Source organism: Kogia breviceps, chromosome 12 (assembly GCF_026419965.1).
Source record: "Kogia breviceps isolate mKogBre1 chromosome 12, mKogBre1 haplotype 1, whole genome shotgun sequence".
NCBI classification, from domain to species: Eukaryota; Metazoa; Chordata; class Mammalia; order Artiodactyla; family Physeteridae; genus Kogia; species Kogia breviceps.
This window is the reverse complement of record NC_081321.1, coordinates 42,719,927-42,736,617: the sequence shown is the minus strand read 5'-3', so window position 1 is coordinate 42,736,617 and position 16,691 is coordinate 42,719,927. Positions and strand designations below refer to the sequence as shown.

Below are 16,691 nucleotides of genomic sequence, written 5' to 3'. Positions count from 1 at the left end.
CTCTTTGAAGTTGAGGGGTTTTTTGTTCTCCAAAGTGCACAATTTATAGGTGGAGATATCTCTTTCTTTATCCTATGCGCTCTTCCCAAATAAGGGAGCCTTAAATAGAGTCACGTGACTCGAGCGGCCACTCATAAATTTGGCTTGATGACCTCCGGGAGGTTAGTGATGGAAGCCGGCGAAACGCATCTTGATATGTTGGCAAAGCCCAACCAAGGGGGAGAGGGAGTGAGGGAGAGAGAGAAAGAGAGAGAAGGGGGAGGAAAAAAAAAGGTTCTCGGAATTGGGGGGTAGGCGGGACAACGAGCCCACAGCGACACCTGGTGCCTCCTTGGAGGAATTGCAGCCTGGCTCGCTGGCTGGCCTTCAGGACTGGATTTTCCACGCTGTAGAGGGGAAGCTGGGTGTTGCTGCAACAAACCACTGAAATGGCCTTTTAAATTGTATTTAATCTTAAGGGGAGATGAGCCTTCACTAGGATGCACAGAGGGTTTGTTTTCTGTTTTTTCGGGGTTTTCTTGGGTAACGGATGGCCCCATCCTCCCCAACCCCAGGGCCTTTCAATGTTCAAAAATGGCTGAGGGAAGGGGATTGAGGTAGGAGAGCCCCTACCCAGGCCGGAGGGGGCTTATCTCAGGTTCTCTAAACCAAGGGTCGAGGTCCCTTTCCTTTGAGGCCCCAGGGCCCTGATACTGTTGAGGAGGTGCCTGTCAGCCTGAGAAAGTGAACCCAGCCTCTGCAGAGGTAGGCAGGATGCCCAGGAGGGGTCCCGGGTGGGCAGAACTAGATAGGGGGCTCATGGGACTGAGAGTGCTGGGGACGCAGGTGAGGCTGGAGGTGAGGAGCCAGGGGAATATGAGTAGGCCTCCTCATCATGCCAGGGACCCCAGAGTAGCAACAAGGCAATTTTCAATTGTGTGAGTGGGTGGATGGCTAGCTGGGTGGGTAAAGAACCAGACACAATGAACTGGAGGACTGCTCTGCATCCCTGGGTATGACCCTGGTGTGGTACCATGCCAGGTATTTTGGATGGAAATAGATGTTAATTGAGGGCATGCAGAAGCAAGATTCCAGCTTCCACAAATATTATATGAGCAGGGCAGAGGAAAAGGCCTGTTTTGTGCCCTTTGAAGGAAAGGCCTCTGGACCAGGCTTTCCAGGGACCTGGGTTCAGAAGGTCCACAGGAGAGCAATTTCTGAGCTATCTGGAGGTGTCCAAAAGGATCTAGCTGGGGGTGGGGGGATGGGGGTAGGCAGGGCAGGCGCCTGGGCCACCTTCACAGCCTGTGACCAGAGGCTCCGCAGCCATTCGGCCCCTTTACATCCCCCCTCCCCTAGCCCCAAGTCTTATTCTTTCCTGCCTGCCTCTCCCCAGGAAATATCCGCCCCGGCCAGGAGAAGCGCCCCTCCCGCCCCCGCTGGCAGAGGCGCTGGAGGGGGCGCTGGTGGGGGATCTGGAAGGTCTGGAAAACTGGCGGATTTTTTCCCTCTGGGAGACCCCCTCACTACCTCACCCCCTAGGTCCACTCAGGTTTCTCTGGCTGGGCTTAGGAGAGAAGGCCTGAGCAGGGGAAGGGCTAGGGTCTGGCTACGCTCCTCACCGGCCTAGTTTGAAGGGAGAAGAAAGAGTAAGGAACCAGACTGGGGCTGGCGCTGTAAGGAGGAAGGAATTTGGTCTCGGCCACGTCAGGAGTCCCAGAGCAGGCGAGAGCTCAGTTTCCAGGCTTTCTTTTCCGAGATGTCCTTGAATCGCTCAATCTCTGCCGAAGGGCTCGGGTCCCGCGGTCTCCTCTTTCCCTCGGTTCTCCGCCTCCGCCACGTTTCGCAAGAGTCGGCCTGGCGCGGGCTGGGGGCTGCCCTGCTGGCTTCCGGCGGCGCCTTCCTCCTCGCTCCGGGGAGTGGGCGGGGGTGACCTGAGGCCTGGATAATGCGTTCTTTCTGGCCTTTGGGGCCCGGGGTTCAGAAGCCAAGGACCCCAGACTACCAAAGGCAGGAAGAAAGGCCTGTGTGGGGCCCGAGACCACTCCGACCAACCCGGGCTCCCACTCTACCCCCAGCGAAACCCCGTGCGGCCCTTTTTGCGGGGCGAGGTTGTTGCTCTATGTGGGGAACCCGGAGAGGTCTCCTAGCCACCAGCGCGATCCCCGGGAGAACCGAGAGGCAGGGCTCGGCGCCGGGCCGGGCGAGGCGCGTGCAGGGGGCCGGAGGCTCGCAGGCGGCGGGCAGACGCGAGAGCGCTCGGAGCCTGCTCCAAGTTTCACCCCGAGGCCGGCAGGCGAGCGAAGTAACAGAAATCCCGATATAAACTTTTAAAAATAATATCAGTTTTATTAAATATTCGAGAACGGATCCAGAGTTCGGATTTATACAGGAGGGTAACACGACGGGATTTTTTAAATTTATTTTTTTTCTCCTACCGGCTAAACAAACGTCATTCACTATTTTTTCTCTCTTTTTGTACTTTTCCCTCTTTTTTTTTTCCTTTTTAAGATGGGATTGGAACACTGACGGTGCTAAACATAAATATAAATACAGAGACCACAAATACAGCTAAAAATATTCACACAGAAATGGTCACAGTTTGTAATATGCCATAATGATCCCCAGGATTCTTTAAATACAATTCGCCTGGGTTGGGCATTTGCTGGGGCAGAGGGGCCGGGCGGGGGCTGCGGGCAGGCTCTGGGGGTTGCTGTGGGACCACCACGCGCCCTACTTGGGCCTCCCGCCCTCCCCGGCTGCCACGCCGGGCCCTGAGGCCTGGGAGCGGAGGCTCCCGGGCCCGGGAGCCGGCTTTCTGCGCGGGGGCGCGGGTGGGGGGCGCCGAGAGGGTGGGAGGTCAAGTCCTCGTTTGGAGGGAGATCTGTGGAGTCTGAGGCGAGGTTCAGGCACGAGCCCCAAGGCTTGGGCGAGGGAAGGGGCCTGCAGACGAGCCGAGAACGAACTAGCGAGGGAGCAGGAGGAGGCGCCTTGTGAAAGAGTCTGTGCGGTGAGGGAGGGGGTCCAGAGCTGACTTTTCAGGTCCATATTTGACTCCCGAATTTTGTCTCAGGAAGTCCGAACATCAATTGTGCCAGTGATAAATACAGAGTGTGTGATTAGGAGGGAGTTGGGGGGAGCGAGGGAGCAGGAGAGAGAGGGGTGGCAGGGACAGTCCTGGTCACTCTTTCTGCTTCTCCTCTTCTGTCTCTTCCTGCTTTTCCTCTTTTCCGCCCAGGCTGTCGACCGCGGCCCCTCCGCCGCCCCCTGAGAGCGTGGACGTGAGATTAGACTCTTTTTTCCACTTCATCCGGCGGTTCTGGAACCAGATTTTGATCTGTCGCTCGGTCAGGCAGAGCGCGTTGGCGATCTCGATGCGCCGGCGCCGCGTTAGGTAGCGGTTGAAGTGAAATTCCTTCTCCAGTTCCAGGGTCTGGTACCGCGAGTAGATCTGGCGACCGCGCCTCCGGTCCGCTCCATAGCCGACCCCTAGAGATCCGGGCACAAAATACACTAAAAACAATCAGCAAGGCATCCTCCGCAGACGATTTAGCCTAGCACAGCCCTGACCCTCCCAACTTGGCCAGCAACTCACGGGCCCCCTCGGGCTCCAGCCTTCTCCTCTCTGCCCTGTCTCCAGCCCCACTGGGGGTACTACAGCCAGGATCCCAACTTCATTCAGTACCCACCCCGCCAGGTTGGTAGGTGGGTCCCAAAGAAAGGTGGGGGTAGGGTGGGGGACAGAACCGGGCAGAAAGCTGAAAGTCTAATAGCTGATTTTTGAAAAATCCCAAACACGGGGGATGGGGCCCCATTTCTGAACGACTGGGTTCCCCCATCTCCCCAAGCGCCCTAGCTCCTTGGAAACTTCTCCCCACTTCTCTGTCCCCTTCTCTCCCCCTCCCTTCTCCTCAGCCTGACTCGACTTTGGGGGGGCTCCCCCACCCTCTCCCCTCCCCTCATCCCCTGCCCTGTTCCTGCCCCCTCAGCTCGCCTTGGAGCCCTCCAATCCGTCAGGAGCCGAGGGGGCCAGGCCCCTGCGAGCAAGCGGGAGGCGAGCAGAGGGGGCAGAAGAGGGGGCCCTGTCTCGGCGTCAGCGAGGAGACGAGCGTGATTGTTTTTATGGGGCCATAAAAAACTCTCTCCGCCCGTTCTTCTAGGGAAGCCGGTCATAAAGCCAGTTCAGTTTATTTAATTTATATCTCGGAGCTGTAAAACTCACCACTGTGCGAATTCATTCGCTGCATCCAGGGGTAAATCTGGATACTGGCTTTCTGGTCCTGGGGCGCAGTCCTGCCCTGCTCAGAACTAAAATCCTGAGCGATTGAGGTCTGTGTGTTATGTCCTAAGGTGTTTTGTCTGCAGTTTGAGAGCATGTCTTTCTCCTGGTAAAAGGAATTAGATCCATAGTCATACGGCCCTCGGCTGGAACTGAACACGACATTCTCCTGTGGCGAATAAAAGGGAGTCGAGTAGATCCGGTTCTGGGCAACGGCCGCTCCATAGGTCGAGAAATGCCTCACTGGATCATAGGCGGTGGAATTGAGGGCGACGTTGGGGAGGACGTCCTGGCCCCCGGCGAGGTGGCAGGATAAGGAAGGGTTAGTGAAGTAGGAATTCATCCCTTTGCCTTTACCTGGTCGGGCTATGATTTCTTTAATATTTATTTCTGTCTCCAGTTTGTACTCGGAACTAGATGGTTATAGGGACGGCTCCAATCCAGGACAGACAAAATGACAAAGTCAGCTGACCCCCTCCCAGCCAATCGCAAGCCAGATGTCAAGAAGGGGGAAAAAAATCGCTTCTGCTTCTGTTGATTCCCTAGTTGAGACTAAGTGTGTGCTTTGAAAGTAAGACTTGGATTTCTTTTAAAAATATATATGTAAGGGAACTGATTTGAAGGTGAAGGAAGGGTGAATGTCCCCGAGCAGGGCCTTGGGGCCCAGAAAAGGAGAGCTGCACTCCCAGGAAATCTCTCAGCTCCAGCTAACTTTACTGTGCTGTAGCCACAGCCAGGGCTGGAGAAATCCCTGTATTTTCAATCTGATTTCATCTTTTATATCTGCCCCCTTCTAAAATTACATCTTGATTTCTCCATGGGAGGAACTCCCTCCCAGCTCAGGGAGATCCCCAGAAATCCTACAGGAAATCCTGGTTTGATACTCCATGGAGTGAGTCCACATCATTAAACCAATATATTTTTCCCAATAATTTTTTTTAAAAAATCAAAAGTGGAAAGAAATTGCATAAAACATGGTTTTCAGAGGAAGGAGAGTCTGGGGTGGAGGGAGCATGTGGGGAGTCCCTAAGTCTAAAGAGGGAAGAGTGAGACTTCAGGGTGCAGTGGCAGAGCTGAGGTGTGCAAAGTAGCCATGCATCTGCTTCCTCTTCCTCCTAGCCCCCCGCCCCCATCTACCTCCTCCTCAGGACCCCTTTTGGGGGAAACTCTTGAAGCATTTTTGCCTAAAAGGGAAGATTTATTTTAAAAATAAATAGGAAAGGAAGAGAGAAAAGTAAAAGGTGGGAGAGAGAGAAAAAAAAAGGAAGAAGAAAGAACTCTGAGAGTCTTTCTAGACACATCAACTCCTGTTTATGTTGGTGAGAATTTATGATTTAGAGCCAGCCAGGGCCGTTGGGGTAATTCACATAGGATCCAGCCAGAAAGAGAAGGCCGGCGGGGTTCTCATGGACAGTGAGTGTCTTGCAGGCTCAAAGCCCCTGCCCAGGTCAGAAGCCCCTGCCCCCTCGGACTCTCTGTCCTGCCAAGGGAGGTGCCCCTGGACCTGAGCTCTGGGGCTTGGAGATTCCAGCCAAGGTTTCCCGGGATGCTCTCACCCAAGGGCCGGCCACACCTAGTGGGGCCGGGCCTCTCAGCAGCCCCCTACCTCCATTTTCTTCCCACCTGGGGGCTGAGAAAAAGGAAGAGAAGGTTAGGAAAAGGCGGCTGTGTCCGAGGCTTCTGAGGGAGCCGCAGTGGGCAAACAGAAAGAGCGGAAGGTGTGCAGATGTTCTTTTTTTCCCCCCCTGATTAATCCAAACTTATTTTGATATCGTAACATAGGCTAAAAATGCTTTGAGTTGACAAAGGGGGGTCAGTGGGGCAAACGAAGGGAGCAGTGGAAGCTCATATTTTCGGCTCACCATTTTTTGGTGGTGGGGGGAAACTGGCTATAACAAGAACCCGGATGTCTCCGGATTTTATGATCTTTTCCTTCTGTGTAACAAAGCGGAGTAATCAATGGGTAGCAATAAAGCCATAAACGGGACTACGCTGGGAAAAAAACTCGTTTATTCATCTTCTGTAACGTTAAGGTTTCCCTGGAGTGTCGCTAGGGGGGAAAAATAAAGTTTCGAACCCAAAAGCAGACTGTGTAGGAGCTGATGGAGACAACATGTTAGTTAATACATGAACCTCGTTACGGGATGGAAGAGTCTTCCTGCGAGACAATTTGTGTTGGCTTTTAAAAATACAGCCCCAGTCCTTCAGAAAGGAGGGAAATGTGTTGGTATTTAGAAGGGCAGGGGGAAGGCCCCTATAGTTATTAAGGTTCCCCCTCTTGGACCATACTTTCCTCTCCCCAAGGAGATGAAGGTGAAGTGTAGAGGAGGATTCTTAAATTGAGGAAGAAATTTTGAGATGAGTTGTCTCATTTTGGGGTGCCATGGCAGGTACACAAACAGACACCAGCGTGAGCTGCTTTTCGCTCTAGAATCCAGCTGTCCTCGAATTGAATTCGTGGCATGCCTGGGCAGTGGTTTCCAACAGCTGGCTGGGGCTCCAGGCCCCCTGGAGGGCAAGAGGGAGAGGGAGAGAGAACTGGGGAAGGGGTGGAAGACCGAGGGGGCTGAATTAAGGAGCAAGTCAGTGCACCCCTGGATACAAGTAGCTGCTCTCAGTCCCCATCCTCAATTCTGCCCTAAGGGTAGCAGTGTAACACGTAAAAGAGGCCAGAAGAGAGAGTAAATTCCCTCCCCACCCCCACCTCCTTTTCAGAGAGAGATTGCTAGAGGGATAAATCATGTCAGTGATATTTCCTTCAAGATATTAAATTGTTGCAATGTACAACAAATTGAATGATGGAAGATAGGATGTCTTAAAGAGGTTTCGCTTTCAATGAGTGTTGATTTTCTACGTATTTTAAAATCTCTTTCATGGGTGGGTGGGTGGGGGAAGAAAGGACCTTGAAAGAAAGAAGGGGCTTCTGGGGAAACATGTGCTGCAGCTCCCCAGCAAGGATGCCTGGGTTTCCTTGAGCCCCTCCTAAACCAAGTCTGGAGGGGAAAGGGGCCCCAAAGTTGGGGAGAGTCTCCTTTAGGGCCTAAAAGCGGTGGGCGCGGGGGTGGGCGACCTGAGGAACAGAATGTAAGTCTCAGCCCCGGAAAGTTAAGTGTTTTATTACGTCCCTAAACAGAGGGCAGAGACTGAAAGGTCTCACCGATTTATAATGAACAGGAACCAGCTGCTGGGGGAAAAAGGCAGAAATGCTGGACGGTGGGGAGAAGGGGAAGCAGAAATAGAAATAAATTCCCTACTGCTTAAAGACTTTCGGCAAAATTAATTTCCAACACACTCTTCTCCCATCACCTTTCATTTCTGAGGAATGAAGCCTTCTTCTTTCAGTTGGATCTTTAATTATGCAGCTGAAATTTGCTGGAAGGATTCGCTCCAAGGGGGGAGAGTAGGTCAGATGAGCCGGATCTTCCCTCCATTGGATTATATTTTCCTTTTTTCATTTCATGATAATTTTATTTTTTTGGTGAAAGAACAACTGTCTATGGGGGGAAAGCTGGGACTTGAGTTTTTCTAAATATATTTATATTTTCCTGTTAAATTTGTCTGAAAACAATTATGGAAACTCATCAGCAGAAGCAAGAACAGATGTTTTATTAAAACTGCAGTTGAGCTCTGTAAATATGCACAAGTCCCGGGAAGGAGGGGTGAGAACTTGTTCTTTGTTTCTATAAAACAAGCCTAGAGAAATCAGAGAACACCCCCCATCAGGCCTGTAGGTCTCCGACTTGGTCTGCCCCCTTTGGCCTCCAGAATCAGGCATCAGGGGGTTTGGCGGAAAGAGCGGGCTTTCAGAGCTGGAATTAGTGGATTCAAAAACAGAATTCCAAAAACACAGAAAAGGAATAAAGACAGAAAGTTGCCGCGCTCCCTGTTTCAGCCACCCCCCCGCATCCAAAACACATGCTTTTCATGAGTGCTAGTTATAGGAGAGAACTTACTGTAGGTGCCCTGGGCCTGAGTGGGGGCCAGTCATTGGTCTGGAGTCCCCAAAGTTGCACTGGAGGCTGGGGACTTGAGGGTTTCCCAGGGCAAGTATAGGGCTCCTACTCCAGCCTTACCCTGCTCCAGGCTGGGGGCTGGGGGCCTGTGTAGCTCTGAACTGGGGAGAGGGTGGCTGGGATGGATGCTGGCCCTGGAGGGGTTCATGGGCAGGCCTCATCTTGCCTGCCTTTGCTTTCCACTCTGCTCTGGGAAATATATTAATTTCTTGGGTAACGGTATCTGAAGTGAGAGGGATGAGATCTGGAATTTTTATTTGGGACAATCTTCTCCAGAGGTCCTGCTTAGTTTGTATTCTGCCAGTCTTCTCTCTCTCCCCAGATCCCCCAACTCTGCACCGATGTCTGTGACTCGCCCAGCCTCGCACACAGATACACACACTCCATTCCTGGCGGCGCCACCAACTACAGCTCGGCACCTCTGGAGGCTGCTCAGGGACGTGGGCACTGGAGCCGCAGGACTCAGCACTCCGCCTGAGCGCCTGGCTGCCTGGAAGCCACTATAGCTGCCGACCCACCCCCTCAATCCTCGACTTCCAGGGCGGGAGAGGAGCCGTTGCCCCACTGGTCCCTTTTGTGCCACTGGGTGAAGGCTGAAATCCCTCTTGCAGAGAAAGCTGAGTTTCAATAATTGTTCAGCTCACCTCACAAAAGCACTGTTTGGTTAAGGCTTTGCTGTTCTAGAGTGACTGCTCAGTTGGCCCGACTGACTTATGATTGGATTTTTTTTAATTTAAAAATTAAAAAAAATAAATCCTACTCCAAATGCCTAGTGTTTTGTGTACGAGCTCCTTTGATCTCCACAGAATCTGGAGTAAAAGGATTGCAGAGAGAGTTTCCTAGTCTGCCAGATAACCTGAACACGGGGAACTGGGTCTGCTTGGGGATACCAAAGCATAGCTGACGCAAGGAGCCCCCAGCTTCTCAAAGATCCAGTGGGGAAACTGTCTGAGCTCATACCTCCCCATACACACATTGCATTGCAAAAAAGAATGCTCTTTCCTCTTTCAAAGTTCAGGCGTGGAGACACTTGGAGAAAAGTGAAATTTGACTCACCCAACACGGAAATGGATCCCATTTGGGGGTGCTGATATTCTGGGGACAGGGCCCAGGCTGGCTAGCTGAATGGAGTTGGGGGTCAGCAGGGAGGGGGGAAGGAAGGAAAGGCCAGATGGGGGCATGTCAAGTGCCTGAGAACTGCCCCCAAACAACTCAGAGGCCTGGGCTTTTGAGCTGAGAGGTTGAGAGGCTGCCCAAGCTGCTTTTGCTTTATTTGCAATTAAACAGAGAAGAAAGGTACGTGGAGGGACGCTAACTCACATCATATTTTCTCTTTTCCCTCTCTCTGTCCAGATTTCTGCCTGACCTTTCCTTATCACCACTCCACTCAATGCTGCTACCACTAGCAGACACAAACTCCCACACCGGCATTTGTTTGGCTTCTCAATTCACTTCTTTGGTTGAAGGTTAAAAAGTAAAATAGGTCCTCAGCATCTCTGTCCCATAACACTCAGCCCTGAGCCCCCTTTCAGCTCCCTCTGGAAGAAATCATTTTTGGCTTTGGGGGCCTGGCCCCCAAGCCTCCCACCTCTATTCCAAGCAGCTGAATATCAGCTGAGGTGGGGGCATACAGAGACACTTCGGACATAGTATCTCATCCCCACTGGGAATGGGGAGGGAACTCAGACCCTGAGTGACATTTCATGGAGGGAAAGCAAGTAGCCGTGCTTGGCCCAGGAGGGAAAATGAAAATCCAGAATATTCAGAATATTTTTGGCCCCCAGAATAAGGACAAAGGATCCCCAACTTCCTGGCTTCTCTTATACCCCTCCACACCGAGCACTGTTTGGACCCCTTTTGGAGGTTTATGAAAATTGTAAAGTTCAAGAACAAGGCATTTATGACGTCACAGCGAGTTGTCATGAGGAAACTGTAAATGTCATAAAAGTTATGTACGGCTAGGTTCTGTGTGTGGTTCCCTGCCTCCCCTCACTTTCTCCCTCGCTTTCCCCTTCTTCCCCTGGTCTAAGTTTTCCCACTTGAAAATAAAATGTTATTATGTTCTAGAACAATAAGCCAACAATGAAACATCATCCTCATTTCCCTATAAATAATTTTATCCTTTATTGTTTGCAGACCTAAAAGAACCATTTAATCTGCACTGGCGAAAAGAGAGAGAGAGATGGGGAGGGGGGAAATTAATTTCAGAAACTAGAATATTACTTACTTCAAAGATACTCTTTCAGATTTGATAGCCAGGAGCAAAATTAGAGGCGAACAGCGGCCTCTCCCCCTCTATACCTGGTGGGATTGGAGATTTATAGGATCTTTAGTGAAGGGGCAATTTAATTTTGTAGGATTTGCTTAAATTCACTGCTATTTTGGGGGGCTGAGGAGAAGGGAGAGTGAGGGGAAAGCGACATGCTTTATCTAGCTTTATGAATCCGCCAACATTACCCTGAATTAGAAACCCAACAACCTATGTTCTCAGGGAAAACTCCTGCAGAAAGGAGTGAGGTGAGGGGGACTCAGCTTACTCAATGAGTGTGGCCCCCTTAACCAAGCAGTTGCCAGGGGGAAGGAAGAAAAGCTGGAGGCTGTTCTGTCTCTCCACCACCAGGACACCCGGAGGTTTATGGTGTCCCCATAATTCCCCCCACCCTATAAACAGCTGCCCTATTTTAGGACGATTTCTGCTTTCTCCCCTCGGAAAGGCAGAGTGAGGGAGGTGGTAATGGCGGGAGCAGGGTGCCGGAAAGGGGAGGGAGTTCAGGATAGCGCTGTACTTTGTTCTCCTGGGTGAGTTTGCTGGTTTGGCGGGTTTCTGACGCAGGGTGGCAGCAGACAAAACAAGTAAACAACTCACAGACACAATAAACAGGGGCGGCTGCGGCATAGTGGCATAGGCCAGGTCCAGGTGAGGAGCACACTTTGGGGGTCATGTCACCCTGGCACCCGGGGGCCGCCCAGGCCTAAAAGCTCAAGGCCGCCCTTGGTGCCGGTGGAGAGAAGGTGGGACAGAGCTGCATGCCTCAGGACCCGCAGCAAGTCTGGACAGGAGATTCTGGGGAGAAATCTGATCACCTAGGGAGTGGAGGAAAAACACCCACCAGCCCCTCTCCCGTCCTTACTTTCTTTCCTGGGCATTTTAATGGACATTTATACTCCCCCCCACCACCCGCTCTGTCTTTCCCTGGGCCCAGAAGAGAGAAAGAAGGCTGGTTAATTCCCAGCCCTGGCCCACACTCAGTGCTTTAAGCCTGCAGGCAGTCAGACCCAGCTTCTTCTGCCCCATCAGCCATCTCCCCGGCTTAGGTAGCAGAGAGGATTAAAATAAAGTCCCACCGGTAACCAGATCTGGGTATTTGGGGAACTTAGAGAGCCCCTAATCTGCCCCACAGATGACACAGGCAAAGCTGGGGCCCCCATACGCGTGAGCGGCCAGGGCGAGCAGGGGCGGGGGAGAGATGCTCACCACACCCCTACCCGTCTGGCTGGCTTTACCCCACGGCCTCTCCAGGCACCCTAGCTGGCAGCCGCCCCAGACCACCGCCCAGAGGCCACCTTATTAAGCACTCCAATCCCCTCCGCCACCTCAGCAAGTCTTCAAGCACCAGGGCCCAGCTCAGAACTGCTCACAGGCCTACCTCACCCATGAAAGTTTCCCACCGAACTCACTTTCACACAACCGGGTTCCCCTGCTAAAACGGTCCTGAGCTGGGGAAAATTGCAGGGAGGTGTGGAGAGAAAGCAGAAGGGAGTCAGTCTTTCCCCAGCCCAGCTACTCGGACAGCGAAGGCAATAAGGTCTGAGAAAGCCTTTGTGGCATCCCTTGGTTACTGATACCCGCATACTCCGATTCCAGCACGAACACATTTTCATCAGAGCACGCACAGAGGGCACCCAGTGCCTCCTTGAGCCCATGCCCATCTAGTGAGGGCTAACAAAATTTCGCATGCACATAAAACAGTGTTTGAGCGAATATAGGTATGGTTATATACAATTAACCATTGAGGAAATATGAGTCTGTATATATTCACGCATAAGTCTGCGCCTGTACATTTCGGCCTCTATCTAATAAATGTACAAAGCTACCAAGCCTGGTTTTGGAACACAATAGCCAACCCAACAAGGCCACTTTCTCCAAACAAGGTCTCATTCTTCGTGGGGATCACAACTGTCACACCAGGGAGAGAAAGGGTTTGCTTTGCCCATTTCTCCTTAGCTAGGAGCTGGCGCATGAAATACAGCCCTTGGCAGCACTGACAAAGCCGCGTAAGGGGCAGGCCTGAGGTGCCCAAAAGAGTGGGCTCAGAGGAGACTGCTGGGGGCGCTGGGCTCCAGGGAGTGTCACCAGACCCTGACCCACGGATTCAGGGCTTCTGCCCAGCCTTAGTTCTGGGTGTGCAGAGTCCTTGAGCCTGATGCTATTCTCAGCTGCCCTGGCTATTATTAGACAATCACAGCAGTGCTCTCCCTCTCTAAGGACCTTGTCTACAGGGAATCTGGCCTGCAAGGAGGCTGAAGGTTGCTAAGAGGGTGGCCCCTCTTGCGTTTCAGTTTGAGCACCATCGAGGGAAAGAGAGAAGGGAAAGAAAATCGAAAGTAAGGAGGGAAGGAAGGGGCTGGCATTTGGGGCTGGGTTTTTTCCCTGGCCAGACTAGAACACAGAAAACCAGGGCCAGTCACTGTTGCTATGCTGTCTCTGCATCTGTCTGTGTCCTGAGGAGGAGTCTAGGGATGAAGAGAGTGAGGGCCTGCAGGACCCTAGCCAGGAAGGGACAGAAAATCAACTGATAAAAATATTACATAAGGACATTTCAGGACGGTGCTGTTAACCCGACAACCACGAACCCTAGCACGCTGAAGTCTCACCAGCCACGTTCGGTTAGATCCCTGTAGGCCGAGGCGAATACCCCAGCCTTGCCCAGGCCCACCCCTCCGAAGGAAGGGGGCCCCTCTAGTATTCCAGGTGAACCCTACTGGCCTGAGAGGCCTTCTCCGGAAACTGTTGTCCTCAGGGGTGAACAAAGGAAACTTGTCCATACTCCCCCCGCCCAGTCCCCCCGCAAATCAGTGCGGCCATCTGCAGGGGTGGGGGCAGACAAAATACAGCGAAAGCGAAATAGAGGCCTCACCGATCGGCGGTTCCCACAGTACGCCAGGAGAAAGTCTCCCATTTTCAGGCTTCCGGGGCCCCTCCAATGGCCCACTGTACTCCCCTTGCCCTTTGCAGGTCGCACGGACTCGGGGCCTCGGCGGCCGCAGCCTGGCTCCCCGGGGCGTCAGCCCCTGGGCCGCGCCGGAGCGGCGGGAGAGCGCGCGGCCGCCGGAGCAGGCGGCGGGCTGGGCCCATTTGGGAAGAGCCAAGCGCTTTTCTCGATCGTAAACAAGGAACGCGAAATTAGCGCCTCGGCAGATGCCTCTGCCGACACACACAAGTCCTACTGGGGGTGGGGGGGTGGAAGGGGGAGAGAAAATGCCATTTCTTCCCCCGGGAGAATACCTCCGAGGCCTTTATGTCGGCTGCGAAAGGGGAATTTTGGGGGGGCAGGGGAGGAAGGGAAGGGGATTGTGGGGGTAGGGGAGGGAAGATTCACCGTCAACTCGGGCCTAAGGGGTCTGATTTGAATGCAGTCGAATTATATTTTTAAGAATTTGATAAAAACAGGTTATCCACCCCCTCCCCTCCCTCCCCGCGACCGGTCGGGGTTTAAACAGGAAATCGAGGAGTGATCCCCTCCCCCACTCGGGCTTGGCGGAGAAGCCCAGTTGCGCAGTTGGAAGAGGATGGGGGGGGTGCTCTTGGCTCGGACTGGAGGGGACTCTGGCCCCCAGACTCTCGGATCTCTCCAGGAATATGCACCCCCCTCCCACAGCTCTGGGGTGTGTCTGCCTGGGTGTGTAAGCGATTGTGTGTGCATCACCGCCCTTTATAAACAGAAGCTCATACATATAGGTGCCGCCTCGGACCCAGGCCAGGGAGCAGGGCGGGGTCATATATCAAGCTGCAACACATTCAGGGCTACGTACATTTGGAAGAAATTAAGCCACTGTGTTATGAAACCATGTGTGTTGGGTTAAGACTATACAACACGCCATTAGCACCAATTATTAAGAAGCTCCTGAGCGCCCGGGACCCTCCAGGCCGCCCAATTCTGACGTCCCTATCCCATGAGCCAGCCGTGCCTTGAGTCCTCACTGTCTCCGCTCGCCCAGGAGGCCCCGCCAGCAAGGCCTGGTCCTGTCCCCACCCATCCCGGGGCCTCCCCAATTCCCACCTCCGCCCCAGACAGGGCAGATCCCAGCCCAGAGCAACCAGGCGACGCGGGTGAAGCAGCCCAGTGGGTATCCTGGGTGGGGTGGCGGCGGCTGGGGGTGGGGGACTCCGGGCCGCGGGGAGAGAAGGCAGATTGGCCCCCTTTCTCCAAGAACAAGATGGCTTTTGAGTACCGAGTACCGAGTCCCCCAGCCCCAGCCCCACCCCCACTCGTCCACCCGCAGTGCAGAGCACCTCCCATCTTTCCATCCGCTCGAGTGGGGGTGGGAGCAGGGGTGGGCAGACGCTCTCCCCTCCGCCGACGCGCACCAGCCACCAGCCTCCCCCCTAATTGCCAATTAACAGGCCCAGCCGCCAGCCTAGCTGCGCTCTCTTCCTGCTCATCTCCCCGGCCCTGGGCCCGCACTGCGCATGTGTGAGCTCTAGCGGTCGCGCTCTCCCGGAGACAGGGAGGGGGCTGCGGAGCAGGGAGGGGGCGCTGGAAAGTTTGTTTGGGGGTTGGGGGGCTGACTCTGCTCAGGGAGCAATGGTTACAGCCTACAGGTTCTCTCTCCTGCCCTGGAGTTTGAGCTCCGGGCCCCCTCTGTCCCAGTCCCATTAGCCAAGAGGCCGCAGATCTATAAAACGTAGGGACGTGGTCCGCGCACTAGACCCAGGCCTTGAGCCCCACCGGTGCAGTCCTCTGCCCCCCCACCGACCCTCAATTTCAGCGCATAGTGACATAAGGACAACACACTTCCCCCACTACCATATTCCAACTTAACCCAATTTCTTCTCCTCCCTCCCCTTCCCCCCCCATAATTGCCCACGCGCCCACCCTCTCACCCTTTCGCCAGCCCCCTCTCCTCTCTAACCAAGACAAGCCGCTGCTGTCCTTATCTTGAAACCGCCACCCAGTTACGGACCATTAGTTACATATTTGAACCAATAAGGAAACACTTACCGGGTGCTGCTGTCACTCTCCCTCTCCCTCTCTCTCTCTCTCTCTCTCTCTCTCTGTCTCTCTCTCCCACTCTCTCTCTTTCTCGTCTTCCCTCATTCTGTGCCGCTGCCGAGACTGTTTCAGCTCCACATACATATATATACTTTATATAAATTTAAAAATAAAAAAGAGTAGTCCCAATAATCAAAAAGCCAAACAAATTTTAAGCAGAGTTGCGAGAAGGAGGCAGGAGGGAGAGCCTGGGAGAGGGGAGGGGCGGAGGCATCTGCAGCTCCCTATCTCAACTCCTGCTCCCGCATTCCTCCTGCCCCTTGGGGGGCTAGAGGGTCGGGAAGGGAGAGAGGGGTGCCCTCTACTCCTGCCTCTCCCCCCACCCCCCTCCCCAGGTGCTTCCAGCTTCCAGCAACTCCATCTGGGAGGAAAGAAATTAAATGAGAGGAGAAAATAATTATTAATCAGGTTAATTAAAAAAAATACTGGTAATGAAGGGAGCGCCCAGCGCAGGTTTCCCTGGCAATGGTTAGGCTCTTACAGGGAGGACTGTTCTGCGGAGCGCTCCGAACGGACAAACCACAATAAAAAGTTCACGTTCATGGATGGAATCCACATGACTTCTTGTGGCCAATCCAACTTGTGAGTCGATCGTAAACTTTTATTACTCAGCTGTAAATTTTCTGCAAACAACCGGGAATGCGATGCATTTGTGTAGCGTGTGCAAATGGGCGCCACGGTCGCCATGTTTACCCAATTCTCTCGCAGAGGGAGCATCCCCAGACCCCCACCCCATCCCCACCCACCGCCCACTCCCCACGGGCCAGGCTGCTCCTGGCTAGCGCGGCAAGGGCAACGGGGGGACGTGACAGGAGAGAAGGAAGGATTCTGGCCGCTGAGTCGGCTGCCTCCCTTTGCCATACCGAATTTTACATGTTTTCCTTAATAAATGGGGTATTAAGGCTGGCTCTGGCGGAACCAAAGCTTTGCAAAGGTTTGTGGCATTGGGGCAGTGCCGGCGGCGGCGTGAAGGGACTGAGAAGGGATTCACTCCCTACTCCTGCTCCCTCCCTACCCCTGTTTTTTCTAGGAAGAGAACAACATCCTTCCCAATGGGGCGTCCGGGAAGCCCCCCCCCCACTCCACCCCAGCTGGGAACGGGAGGGGCAGGCGGCTGGAGGCCTCATAACCAAGCCTGATCTGGCC

The 16,691-nt window shown here is 53.6% G+C and overlaps 1 protein-coding gene across 3 annotated transcripts; it reads right to left on the bottom strand.

Moving 5' to 3' along the window:
- Positions 1-2,307: 2,307 nt before the first annotated feature.
- Positions 2,308-16,036, bottom strand: HOXC6 (homeobox C6). Of its 3 annotated transcripts, none has more exons than XM_067010657.1 (3): positions 15,495-16,036; positions 4,202-4,547; positions 2,308-3,468 (listed from the first exon to the last, which is right to left on the bottom strand). In XM_067010657.1, exons 2-3 carry the CDS (start codon positions 4,353-4,355, stop codon positions 3,161-3,163), a joined length of 462 nt encoding a protein of 153 aa, XP_066866758.1. In that variant the 5' UTR covers positions 4,356-4,547; positions 15,495-16,036; the 3' UTR covers positions 2,308-3,160. The 3 variants fall into 3 exon arrangements, with proteins under 3 accessions (XP_066866758.1, XP_066866757.1, XP_058937819.1); XM_067010656.1 differs by lacking the exon at positions 15,495-16,036 and adding an exon at positions 13,410-13,493; XM_059081836.2 differs by lacking the exon at positions 15,495-16,036 and having other exon boundaries at positions 4,202-4,679.
- Positions 16,037-16,691: the final 655 nt, after the last annotated feature.